The sequence below is a fragment of the Hemitrygon akajei genome, chromosome 6 (assembly GCF_048418815.1).
Source record: "Hemitrygon akajei chromosome 6, sHemAka1.3, whole genome shotgun sequence".
Taxonomy (NCBI): Eukaryota; Metazoa; Chordata; class Chondrichthyes; order Myliobatiformes; family Dasyatidae; genus Hemitrygon; species Hemitrygon akajei.
The window spans coordinates 46,263,006-46,276,635 of record NC_133129.1 but is presented as its reverse complement, the minus strand read 5'-3'; the positions used below and the strand labels follow the sequence as shown (position 1 = coordinate 46,276,635).

The 13,630-nt window shown below is 42.3% G+C and overlaps 1 protein-coding gene across 3 annotated transcripts in view; it reads left to right on the top strand.

Moving 5' to 3' along the window:
- arhgef28a (Rho guanine nucleotide exchange factor (GEF) 28a) overlaps positions 1-13,630 on the top strand; it is a 385,900-nt gene that overhangs the window by 129,580 nt on the left and 242,690 nt on the right. For all 3 annotated transcript variants that reach the window (XM_073048304.1, XM_073048303.1, XM_073048302.1), the window contains exon 7: positions 770-863. In XM_073048304.1, the coding sequence (XP_072904405.1) occupies positions 770-863 (94 nt within the window). The remainder of the gene's footprint in view (positions 1-769; positions 864-13,630) is intronic.

Sequence of the window (13,630 nt, the reverse complement as noted above, 5' to 3'; positions counted from 1 at the left end):
TTAAAATTGTTCCGATTGTTGACCGACTGTAGCCTAACGCTTTTCCAATGACCGATGGCATTTCACCTCTTTCCAAACGCCTTATTATTTCCACTTTATTTTCAATCGCGATTGCTTCCTGTCAATGGAACAGAAACACTGCGGGCGCGAGCTTTGCCGGCTCCCGAGGTCCACTGGGTCCTAAGGACCACCGCATTGAGACAGGCTAAATGAGACAAGTGGGGGCTGTGCTGGGTTTGGGTATTTGATCATCTACAATATTCCACGTGGGAATTTAAACTGGAGATGGCAGTGTTTTTTTTACGAGGTCGAGTTGCGAGAACCCAGCACAGATGGTACGGAGTCACTGGATCGACATCAACCCGGCACGAGAATGGTTTATCACTGGATTGAACTCGGGAAACTCCATTCTCCAGCCCGGCACTGATCTCACTGCGCCACCAGCCGACCGGAACGAGGGGCGGGGGGGGGGGGGGGGCAGACGGGGTCAGGGTGAATCTTACTAAGAAAAATTTAAACCAAATACAAAGTTAAACACTCAACACAGTGTCAACGACAATGACTTAAAATGGCGGACAGCATTGCGATCCGACTTAAAATGGTGGAAGGCGTTCTCCTTCCTCGGTTCATAAGTACGAGTTGTCCGTAAGTCGGACGTTCGTAACTCGGGGACTACCTATACTTCAAATGTTCAGATGAAGTGTTGTTTAGAAACCTGTGAAATTAATAATAAAATAAAAAGTAAGCTTGTGGTTGTGCTTTGTTCCAGGTGCAGGCTTTTCAGAACATCGGTAATACAAGGGAAGTGATGTTGGGCCTCCCTGTTATGGAAGAGGCTGATAATGAAGCAGATTTAGATGAAGGTATGTTTATGAAGTGTTTCATTTAGTTTAGCATTCAATTTGTTGGAAGCTTAGTGTAGCAGAACTCTGTTATATAATTATAAATTCTTAAACAGAATTTAATGAAAGCAGAAATTTGAAAGTGGTTCTGGTTTTCAAATGGCTATTGCTATTGGTGGGGGGTTTAAACTAGATTTGCAGGGGAATGGGAACTAGAGTGCCAGAGTAGATAGTGGAGTGGGGGTAAAAATAAATGATGTTTAAGGTTCATGCAAAGTCACAAATAGAAAGGTTGTGTGTGGTGGTAATAATCTTCTGAGATGAGTCTATTTCAATGCAAGGAGTGTTGTGGGGAAGGCTGACGAGCTGAGGGCGTGGATTGAAATGTGGAATTATGACATTGTAGCCTTAGTGAAACTTGGCTACAGGAGGGGCAGGACTGGCAGCTTAATGTTCCAGGGTTCCGATGTTTCAGATGTGTTAGAGGCAGAGGGATGAAGGGTGGGGGTTGGCATTGTTAGTCAGGGAAAATGTTACAGCAGTGCTCAGGCAGGACAGATTAGAGGGCTTGTCTACTGAGGCCATATGGGTGGAGCTGAGAAACAGGGAAGGTATGTCCACATTAATGGGGTTGTATTATAGACCACCCAATAGTCAGCAAGAATTGGAGGAGCAAATCTGCAGAGAGATAGCAGACAACTGCAGGAAACTTAAAGTTATGATAGTAGGGGATTTGAATTTTCCACGTATTGATTGGGACTCCCATACTGTTAAAAGTCTAGACTGGTTAGAGTTTGTAAAATGTGTTCAGGAAAGATTTTTAAATCAATATATAGAGGTACCGACTAGAGAGGATGCAATGTTATATCTCCTATTAGGAAACGAGTTAGGACAGGTGACGGAAGTGTGTGTAGGGGAACACTGAGGTTCCTGTAATCATAACACCATTAGTTTCAACTTAATCATGGATAAAGATAGATCTGGTCCTCGGGTTGAGGTTCTAAACTGGAAAAAAGCCAAATTTAAAGAAATGAGAAAGGATCTAAAAAGCGTGGATTGGGACAGGTTGTTCGCTGGCAAGGTAAATGGGAGGCATTCAAAGGAGAAATTTTGAGAGTGCAGAGTTTGTATGTTCCTATCAGGATTAAAGGCAAAGTGAATAAGGAACCTTGGTTCTCTAGGGATATTGGAACTCTGATTAAAAAAAAAGAGAGAGATGTATGACATGTATAGGAAACAGGGAGCCAATAAGGTACTTGAGGAGTATAAAAAGTGCAAAAAAATACTTTAGAAAGAAATCAGGAGGGCTAAAAGAAGACATGAGGTAGCTTTGGCAGTCAAGGTGAAGGATAATCCAAAGAGCTTCTACAGGTATATTAAGAGCAAAAGGATAGTAAGGGATAAAATTGTTCCTCTTGAAGATCAGAGTGGTCGGCTATGTATGGAACCAAAAGAAATGGGGGAGATCTTAAATGGTTTTTTTGTATCTGTATTTACTAAGGAAACTGGCATGGAGTCAATGGAAATAAGGCAAACAAGTAGCGAGGTCATGGAACATATACAGATTGAAGAGGAGGAGGTGCTTGCTATCTTGAGGCAAATCAGATTAGATAAATCCCTAGGACCTGACAGGGTATTCCCTCGGACCTTGAAGGAGACTAGTGTTTAAATTGCAGGGGCCCTGGCAGATATATTTAAAATGTTGCTATCTACGGGTGAGATGCTGGAGGATTGGATGATAGCTCATGTTGTTCTGTTGTTTAAAAAAGGCTCTAAAAGTAATCCTGGAAATTATAGGCCAGTAATTTTGTCGTTGGTATTAGGTAAATTATTGGAAGGAGTACTAAGAGAGAGGATCTACAAGTATTTAGATAGACAGGGACATTAGGGAGAGTCAACACGGCTTTGTGCGTGGTAGGTCATATTTAACAAATCTATTAGAGTTTTTTGAGGAGGTTACAAGGAAAGTGGATGAAGGGAAGGCAGTGGATAAGGCCTTTGACAAGGTCCCGCATGTGAGGTTAATTAGGAAGATTCAGTCGCTAGGTATACATGGAGAGGTAGTAAATTGGATTAGACATTGGCTCAATGGAAGAAGCCAGAGAGTGGTAGTGGAGGATTGCTTCTCTGAGTGGAGGCCTGTGACTAGTGGTGTGCTACAGGGATCAGTGCTGGGTCCATTGTTATTTGTCATCTATATCAATGATCTGGATGATAATGTGGTAAATTGGATCAGCAAATTTGCTGATGACACAAAGATTGGAGGTGTAGTGGACAGTGAGGAAGGTTTTCAAAGCTTGCAGAGGGATCTGGACCAGCTGGAAAAATGGGCTGAAAAATGGCAGATGGAGTTTAATGCAGACAAGTGTGAGGTATTGGAAGGAAAAACCAAGGTAGAACATACAAGGTAAATGGTAGGGCACTGAGGAGTGCAGTGGAACAGAGGGATCTAGCAATACAGATACAAAATTCCCTAAAAGTGGTGTCACAGGTAGATAGGGTTGTAAAGAGAGCTTTTGGTACATTGGCCTTTATAAATCAAAGTATTGAGTAAAAGAGTTTGGAATGTTATGGTGAGATTGTATAAGGCATTGATGAGGCCGAATTTGGAGTACTGTGCCCAGTTTTGGTCACCTAATTCCAGGAAGGATATTAATAAGGTTGAAAGAGTGCAGAGAAGGTTTACAAGGATGTTGCCGGTGAAAGTGAGTTCACCGAGAAAGTGAGTTCACTTGAGAAAGTGAGTTGCAGAGAAAGGTTGAATAGGTTAGGACTTTATTCCCTGGAGCGTAGCAGAATGAGGAGTGATTTGATAGAGGTGTATAAAATTGTGATGGGTATAGATAGAGTGAATGCAAGCAGGCTTTTTCCACTGAGGCTAGGGGAGAAAAAAACCAGAGGACATGGGTTAAGAGTGAAGGGGGAAAAGTTTAAAGGGAACATTAGTGAGGGCTTCTTCACACAGAGAGTGGTGGGAATGTGGAATGAGCTGCCAGATGAAGTGGTAAATGTGGGCTCACTTTTAACATTTAAGAAAAACTTGGACAGGTACATGGGTGAGAGGTGTATGGAGGGATATGGGCCAGGTGTAGGTCAGTGGGACTAGGCAGTAAAATGGTTCAGCACAGCCAAGAAGGGCCAAAAGGCATATTTCTGTGCTGTAATGTTCTATGGTTCTATGGCTTCCAGTATTACATTAATTGTGATTTTCTTTATATGTCACAGCAGGATAAACTTGTTTACATGCTGCTGTTGATTGCCACTGCTTGTCATCATTCTAGGGGAAATATTTCATGTGAAAAAGACGTGCATTACTGGAAAATTATTGATGCATTGATCATTTGCACCTTTTTTCAAAGTACAGATTTGGAGAAGGAGCCAGATGTTATCTTGTTCTTTGTTTTCTGAAGTTCTGCCTGAATGCGAGGCCTTTTGAATCAGAGACAATGAATCTTGGACTTTGTTTTTCTATTTGGTATTGTAAATAATTAGAAACATAACAAGTACCTAATGAGCCAAATATGCTTTGTCTGAATCGGTAATTTCAGTGAATTGTTTGCATCATTTGGACTGGATGCCTTCCAGAAGCATTTTGACATCCAGCACTGTGGGTCTGATTTTCTTCTCAATCAGTGTCCTGTGTTGTGATCTGGATTTTTGTTATTTTATACAAAAATAGTGAGGTTCTATCAGCTACAGTATTAGCCAGTAAAAATGGCAGGATTAGGATCTCAAAATACATAAATAGCTATATATCTGCAGCTAATTAAAATACAAGAACCTAGGGCATGCATTATTAACTTCTGACTGACTCACCCTAAAGCTGTTTGTATTAGTCTCATAAAGATCAAGATCTTTGGTTGTGATGCTGACAGAAGCTGTTGCTAGCTTGCTCTGCCAGGTCATGCAAGTTCCTATGGCTGTTGGCTTTTAGCCCATAGCTGGGAACTCTATACTCTATCCTCAAAGGGACATACCAAAATAGAAAGAACAAATCAAGTGATCAGATTCAGATTTATTTATCACATGTACTTCGAAACGCACAGAGAAATTTGCCATCTGCATTAACAACCAATGCAGTCGCTCAGGGACGCACTGGGAACAGCCTACAAGTGTCTCCACACGCTGGTGCCAAGATGCCATGCCCACAATGTTCAAAACAACACAGAACAACACGAGCAGCAGCTGCAGCAAAACTAGCCTCCTTCCCTTCCCAGCCACCCCACAACCCTCTTCACATCCACAGATAGGTCTTTATCCCCAGGACAGGCCTCTGGGCCTCTAGCCCTTGGCTCTGCACCCTTAGACATCAGGCCTCCAGTCTGGCCTGGACTTTCTGACGGCTACAGAGGAACTTATGCTGCAGTGATGGCTGAGGAAGGGGAAATAAGAGCTGCTCTCCATGGTTTGTAGGGACATGGATATACCGTTGAACAATAGGAGGTGCATTCTTTGTACAAGGGGCCCATTTGGATTCTCTAGGGATATTGCCATTTGCTCTGGCAGGAAGATGCCAGGGATGTAATGGCTGCTAGTTTGGGAAGCCAACAGTTATCTCTTTGATGGGCAGCAGGAGAAGTATGTGACATATTTTCTCCTTAAGTATAGAGTGTGGGTGACCTCCCTTATGCATCATTGGGAAGCAAATGGAGAAAAGCAACCGCATTCGGCCAGGTATGGTCCCGTAACTGTTACCTCACACTTCATGGGAAGTCAAGGCACACTGTGAAATGACGGAATGTTGCTTATCTTTGTGGATGAAGAATGCATTTTGAGTACTGGCTCTGTTTCATGAGAACCTAGTTTTGTAAAGGCTGGTGGTTCTTTGAGTAAATAAGAACTACCTTTCAGACTGAGGTTAAGGGTATGTGAAGCAAATTTTACATTTTGTGGAATGGAGGAACATAAGAAAATAGTAGGAGGTCACTTAGCCCCTGAAACCTGCCCCGTTGTTTATCAACCTGATCGTAGTTGATCTGCTCCAGGTCTTATCTCTCTTCTACCAGTTCACATCACCCTCACCTTCTTGACCTTTCAAAAATTTATCTACTTGTATGTAATTTTCATAAATTAGTGGTTGGCATTACAGAATGCGGTGCTAGCATTGCATTTTCACTGGTGCCTGTAAGGATATTGTATATTCTCCCCATGACCACGTGGATTTCCCCTTAAACTCCAAAGATTTATGGGTTAATAAGATGTGGTCCTGCTGTGTTATCGCTGGAAGCATGGCGACAGTTGCTGCCTGCCCCCAGCATCCCCTTGGACTCTATGTTTTGATATTTCCATATACCTGTGACATATGAAGCTAATCTCTTTATAAAGAGCATCATCAAACAAAATATGCTAAGTTTCCAGTGGAATTTCATTACAAGCACTATGGTACACAGAAATGGACAGAATGTTGTTGTATCCGAGTTTAAACCATTTTTCAGCTGTGTAGGATTAGTACTACTTCTGTACCCAGATCTTTCTGTTGTTAACATTGCCAAGAGCTTCCAGCTTCAAGATTACAGCTTGCATTCATTTATTTCAGCAGCTTCAGCTAAAATTGTTATTGATGTTCATTTTCCCCATTCCTTTTTCTCTTGTGCCTCCCTTTTCCCGGCCTCTTGCCTACTTCTTTCTGTGTATCCTTGTTTCCCCTCTCCCTTACCTGTGCATTACTGCTGTTTCACTTCCTTTCGCCTCCTTCTCCTGTTTGCTCATCCCTTCCCATTTGTCACACACACTCTTGATTTTGGCATTACCTTCTGTCCCTCAGACTGCTTCTTGTCTAATTATCCTCAGCTTTGTTTCTACTAATTCTGTCATTTTTTATGTCATAGCTCCTCCTTATCATTTTTTACACCTGAGATCATTGTAAGAGCAATAATTTGTATTTTTAGATGATTTGATTTCATATTCTAAATAAATATAATAAATTGATGAGCTGCATTTCTGTCTTATCAATTGAGATTTATCCAGAAAAGCCTAAAATAATGCTGTACTTTAACTACGTCAGGAAAACACCAGGTGGAGCTCCATACTTAAGTCATCTGAACCTTTTCAGGGCAACATACAGTGGAAGTATTTTAACATTTCAGATAGTTTTCCTGCTGCAGTAGGGGGAGATGGAGAAGTCAGATCAGTTAAGCTTGATACTTACAGGAATCTCAGGCTTAGAAATGTTGCTTCACAATTCCCTGATGAGCTTAGAAGAGATTATACAGGGAACAAGTTAGGAATTTATGAACGGGATGAGTGAGGGAACGAAGTATAAGTGAACGCAATGGAAATAAGTAGACTGTTGATACACTGGGAATGTATTTTCTGCAATTGGGACAAGCAATTATTACTCCAATTTGGATATGTATTTGTTTCTTCACTTGTGTCACTGTGAAAATCTTAAACCCCTCAGCATGGGGGCAGTTTGCATTTCTCTTCTGTCTATAATGTGAAACGACAAAAATCTCAGCCCATGAGTATTAATGAACAAAATTTGTAAGCATGTTGCAGAAAAAGATGTTAGAGTAAAATAATCAGTTGGATTTAAAAACCAGATTTTGAGAAGAGAGCAGGAGTAGGAGTTGATATGATTTATGAATGAATTCTAGGGCTTGTAGCTTTATGCACTTCCAATTTTGAACATGTTTGTATTCCTTTACATCTATGTTTTATTTGTTAAGAACTTCTTTCATTATTTTAAAATTAGCAATTAGGGGTTTACATTTTCTTTGCTATTATCTTAAACTGCTATCTTCCTTTTATTCAACCAGTGCTAATGTTCTGCATTGTAGAATCATTTTATGTAATTCTACAACTCTTGTATCAAAGAAGCAAATTAATTTTCAACTATGATTCTACAACTATCTTTTAGGTGGACTAACTTTTTTGGAAGGGATTGCAAAGGTAATTGTTGTGCATGTTGTTATGCAGGACATGTATTGAACAGGCTGTCCAAGTGTAGATTTTGCACATGTAAATGAAGGTGAATTCACTGAAGTACACCGAGCTGTGTTAATAAAATACGTGAGCAAGAAAATGAGACTTCAATGCCACTTCATTAAAAAATCAAAACTAATCATACGAATTTGAACTATTGTGTGTTCTGTCTTGAAATTCATAGTTCTTCAAGTTTAATATCCTTTTGAGTATGTAAAAATATCAATGATTGGTTATGACTGAGTGCCACGACATGATGGTAAGGAAAATGGAGAAAATCAATTTATTGTTCAGAAAATAGTTAAGTCAATTGAGTTAGTCAGATCTGCACTGGCTGTTGTCAGCCACTTAATGTCCACTCTCCTGGTTTGTGACTGCAACAAATTGTGGGTTTGCAATCAATTTCCAGAGTCACATAGTACAAATCTGCTAGCCAATAATAATTGTTTCCTTACCAGATGAACAAATTTAGTCGGCTCCATCTTGGGTACTAGCCTACAAAGCACCCAGGACATCTTCAAGGAGTGGTGTCTCAGAAAGGCAGCGTCTCTTATTAAGGACCCCCAACACCCAGGGCATGCCCTTTTCTCACTGTTACCATCAGGTAGGAGATACAGAAGCCTGAAGGCATACACTCAGCGATTCAGGACCAGCTTCTTCCCCTCTGCCATCAGAATTCTAAATGGACATTGAACTCATGAACACTACCTCACATTTTTAACATATATTATTTCTGTTTCTGCATGTTTTTTTAATCTGTTCAATATACTAGTACTCTTATTTATTTATTGTTTTTTTCTATAATGTATTGCATTGAACTGTTTCTGCTAAGTTAACAAATTTCACAACACATGCGAGTGATTCTGATTGTTTCTAGCTCTTCTTTTGATTCTGTTTCATTCATTTCATTTCAGAGTTGCATGATTTTGAAAACCCATCTTTTGCTTTGAATTTGGGGGCTTTATACTACTTGCATGGTAGGTGGTGGGGGCAGGGCTGTTGCTTCCTGCTGGAACATGTAAGGGGAGGGCTGATGCTTTGCTGCTGCTTGTGTGTGGGAGGGGTGTGGGGGGGTTTAGGGGTTCTGACGTTTTTCTGTCATTCACACTTTGGGATTTTCTTGTTTCTTCGATGTCTGTGAAGAGTATGAACTTCAGGCTGTACACTGAATACCTTCTCTAATATTAAATGGAACCATTGAATGATAAAACACGAGGAAATTTGCAGATGCTGGAAATTCAAACAACAACACACACAAAATGCTGGTGGAACACAGCAGGCCAGGCAGCATCTATAAGGAGAAGCGCCGTCGACGTTTCGGGCCGAGACCTGACGAAGGTTCTGACAGCGCTTCTCCTTATAGATGTTGCCTGGCCTGCTGTGTTCCACCAGCATTTTGTGTGTGTTGTCCATTGAATGATAGTTGTTCAATCTGAATGAATGGACTTTTGTTTTAGCAAAGATCTGTGTTGGTGAGTATTGTGGAGGAAGTCCTGCTATTCCTTGCTCTTAATAATAATAAAAAAAAAAGCAACTGCAAATACTACAAAACTGAAAAGCTGAAATAAAAGCAGAAAATGCTGGAAACACTCAAGAGTTGTAAAAGTTTTAACAAAGGAACGTAAGTAGCAGGGGCAGGAGTAGGCTGTTCGTCAAGTTGGACAAAATTGGTTCTAAGGACACAAAGTAGGAGCGAGGAAGAGAGAGAAATAAAGATATATGGTAGGGTGGAAGACAGAAGAATTCTAAATAAAACAAGATTGTGTAACACAAAAAAAAGTTTGTCCTTGGAGAAGAAGGATGGCAATGGAAGCATTTGGGAACAAATGAACAATCTTACCTGTTGTAAACAGGACAAGCAAAATAATTACCTAAAATTACCCGAGGGAAAGTCTAGGAATGCAGGAAATGTGATTATGTGCAATTGTTGAACTCCCATGCAGAGTCCAGAAAGCTCTATTGTGCCCGGCCAGAAGATGAGGTGTTGCATTTTGAGGATGTGTTTAAAGGTGAGCATGGAGAGATTTCAAATTTCAATTTTATTGTCATAGGCTACCTACACCAGGGAGTAAATGCAGTGAAAATGAGCTTTTTGCAGCAGCAGCTTGGTACATTATGAACATATTAACATAAACTCATATTAAGATAAATACGTAACTCACATGACAACAGAAGCATACAGAGACATTATTGCAAACAGTGAGAGAAAAAAAGAACTACAGTAGTGGTCACCAACCTTTTTAAGCCCAAGATCCCCTACCTCGGCCTTAGTAAAAGGCAAGAGTGACCCCACATCAATTAGTTACACACATGTGCACCAGGGCAGAAAAGACCGGAAGTAAAACCCCACAACCCGGAAGTTGAAATAATATATAAACACTGGGGGTACCCACCTTTTTTTTTCTGCACCGCGGACCGGTTTAATATTGATAATATTCTTGTGGACTGGCCGACGGGGGCGGGGGGGGGGGGGGGGGGGGGGGAGGTGTTAAACTCGACCAGAATACAGCGATTATCGAAGCAGGTTCCTTATGTCCAGTCTGTTCTAGTTTTCGTGGCTCTCGGCTTCTGTCCTGCTTGCTCACGTTTTTTCTGCTGAGAAAACTCAGCAGGTTTGTCTTTAAGTGCTGGGTGCTTGGATTCAAGGTGCTGAAGCAGTTTTGAGACATTGCCTCATTAGACAGCCTCCAGGCCCGAACACAGCCTCCCGCCCGTCCGCCCGCTGCCAGACGCCTTGGCCAGGTGCGGCTGGTCGTGGGTGGGGCGAGAAGACAAGTTCAGGGCCGGCGGTCACAGTCCGGAGAGCGCGGCTGACTGAGCGGGGAGTGTGACAGAGCGCCCGCCTGCCCCCCTTGTAGGATCTGTTGGCCGACAAATGTTTGTTTCAGTGGATCGCAGCGTGGTAGCTGCTCTGATACTTATGAAATGCTGAGTCCAAATTAGGTTGTCTGCGAATATTTTAGCACCGGATTCCCCACGAACATTCGGTGTGCTAAACAGGTTCAGAGGCAGCGCTCCATGCCTGTAGCAATGGCACTTCCCGTCGGCCGCCCGAGGCCCTGGCGCGAGGGTATCATTGCGTTTAGTCGCCTGATGACCTCACGTGGGTTCAAGTTCAACAGTGGGCTGACAGGGAATGAGGAAAAGTGCAGCTGATTCATATCATTTCCTCGCAGTCCAGTGGCTGGGGACCACTGAATTACACTGTGTAGTGCGGGAGAGCTATACGCATGCACACTGGACAGAAAGAATGGAACTAAAACCCCGCAACCCAGAAACAATCTCTCAACAGTATTTGTGTATTTATTTTTCATTTTTTTCGGGATCAACTGGGAAAGTCTCAAAGATCAACTAGTTGATCGCGATCGACGGTGGCCACCACTAAACTACAGTCTGAGGTAGCATTAGGGTTATTCTTTTGGTGGATTCAAGAACCTGTTTGAAGTGGGGAAGAAGCTGTTGTTAAACCCTGAGGTGTGTGTCTTCAGGCTCCTGTACCTCCTACCTGAAGGTATCATTGAGAAGAGGACAAATATTCCTTCAATACCATACAGCCCTCATTGCTCGGGGGGGGGGGGGAGGGGGGAAGTGGGGGAAGCTCTTTTGAATGCAGATTGGCACTTGCATTGTATCTTGGATAATGGAGTACCTGGCTGGCAGACCAGTTTGTGCGGCTTCAGGACAGCGTGTCAGACCTGGATGGTTGGAGTTCTGGATAAATGCCGCCTACCTGAGTCATTACCTCTTGTAGATATCCTCAGAGGTGGGCAGAGCTGTACCTGTATGGAACTGGCTGAGTAGCTTCTCACACAGAATGCTGGTGGAACGCAGCAGGCCAGGCAGCGTCTATAGGGAGAATAACCGACTGGCAGACCACAGTTCGTGCAGCTTCAGAACTGTGTGTCAGACATGGCTAAAAGCAGCACTGGGGCTCCACAGGGGACTGTATTGGCTCCCTTCCTGTTTACCCTGTATACCTTGGACTTTAAGTACAACACAGGGTTATGTCATCTGCAGAAATTCTCTGATGACTCAGCAATAGTTGGGTGTATAAGGGAGGATGGCAAGTAGAGGCAGTGTACGAGAAGGGCCAGAGTAGCCCCTACTTCCTGAGGAGACTGAGGTCCTTTGGAGTATGCAGGCCTCTCCTTCACATGTTCTACCAGTCTGTTGTCACCAGTGCAATATTCTATGTGGTGGTGTGCTGGGGCAATGGCATCAACACAGGTGATGCCAACAGGTTCAATAAACTGATTAGAAAAGTTGGCTCTGTTATAGGTGTGAAACTGGACACACTGGAGGCTGTGGTAGAACAAAGGGCTCTACGGAAAATCCTGGCAATTGAGAACAGAGGAGCACTTTTAGTAAAAGACTAAGACAACTGCGCTGTTCCAAAGAACCGTATATGAGGTTATTCTTACCCTCACCCATTAGGCTCTGTAATTAATGAATCAGCCTATAGGTGGCGAAGTGATGACCCTTTTCTGTTAGACTATTTGTAGTAACTTAATTTTATTCTTTCTACTTCTCTTCTAATATTTATATCTGTGCACTTGTATTGCTACTGTAATACTGTAACTTCCTTTGGGATAGATAAAGTATTTATCTATCTATCTATCTATCTACTTATCTATCTCTATTTCATCTCCACAAGGACAGTAACCAGAGGAACACACTGGCTGTTTTCTCATTACATTCTTTCTGTATTACTTATTTATTGAGCAATAAAGTGCAGAGTAGCCCCTTCGAGCCAAATGCACCAGCAACTCCACAACCCTGATTAACCCTAATCTAATCATGGGACAATTTATGATAACCAGTTAACCTACCGGGTATGTCTTTGGGCTGTGGGTGGAAACTGGAGCATGTGGGGAAAACCCATGACTTCCACAGGGAGGGCATACAAGGACTCCTTACAGCGTGGTGCCAGAATTGAATTCTGAACTCCAGGACGTCCTGAGCTGTAGTAGTGTTGTGCTATGCGTGGTTCACAATGATGTTATAAATTAATAATTTTATCTGTTTCCCATTAACTGCCATCCTTTCAGAAGAGTTTATTTACAGATTCATTGGCTATTCTTGATGGTTTGTTGTGTGCCAAAGTTCTTTGCTTTGGCTGGAAATTAATTTTCAAAATTGTGAAACATGAGACTATATTTCCTATGTCTTAAAGTTGTAAACATTGCATAAGACTTTTTTTGTTTTGTTGTAAGACAGAAAATTGTAAAATATTTCTTTCTCTGCATCAATTCTCCAGCGACCTGAGATCCCCCTGGACAATATTTGACTCTATTTCTGCATGTCATTAGAATTAGTAACACAAGAGATTCCACAGATTCTGGAAATCCAGTTCAACTCACACAAAATGCTGGAGGAACTAAGCAGTATTTATGGCAAGAAAAAGGAGACAACATTTTGGGCTGAGACCCTTCAACAGGACTGGAAAAGAAGGGGGAAGAAGTCAGAATAAGATGGCGGGGGCGGGGAAGGAGTACAAGCTAGAAGTTGATAGGTGAATGTAGGTGGGTGGGGGAGGGGTGAAGTAAGAAACTGGAAGCTGATTGGTAGAAAAGGTAAAGGGCTGGAGAAGGAGTCTAATAGGAGAGGAGAGTCGATCATGGGAGGAGCACCAGGAGGAAGTGATAGGCAGATGAAGAGAAGAGAAGAGGTAAAAGGGGAGCTAGTGTGTGGAATTGAAGAAGGGGGAGGGGGAAACTACTGGAAGTCAATGTTCATGTCATCATGGTGGAGGCCAACATAGATGGAATATGAGGTGTTGCTCCTCCAACTTGAGTGTGGCCTCATTGGGGTAGTAGAGGAGGCTATGGACCGATATGTCCGAATTGGAATGGGGATTGGAATTG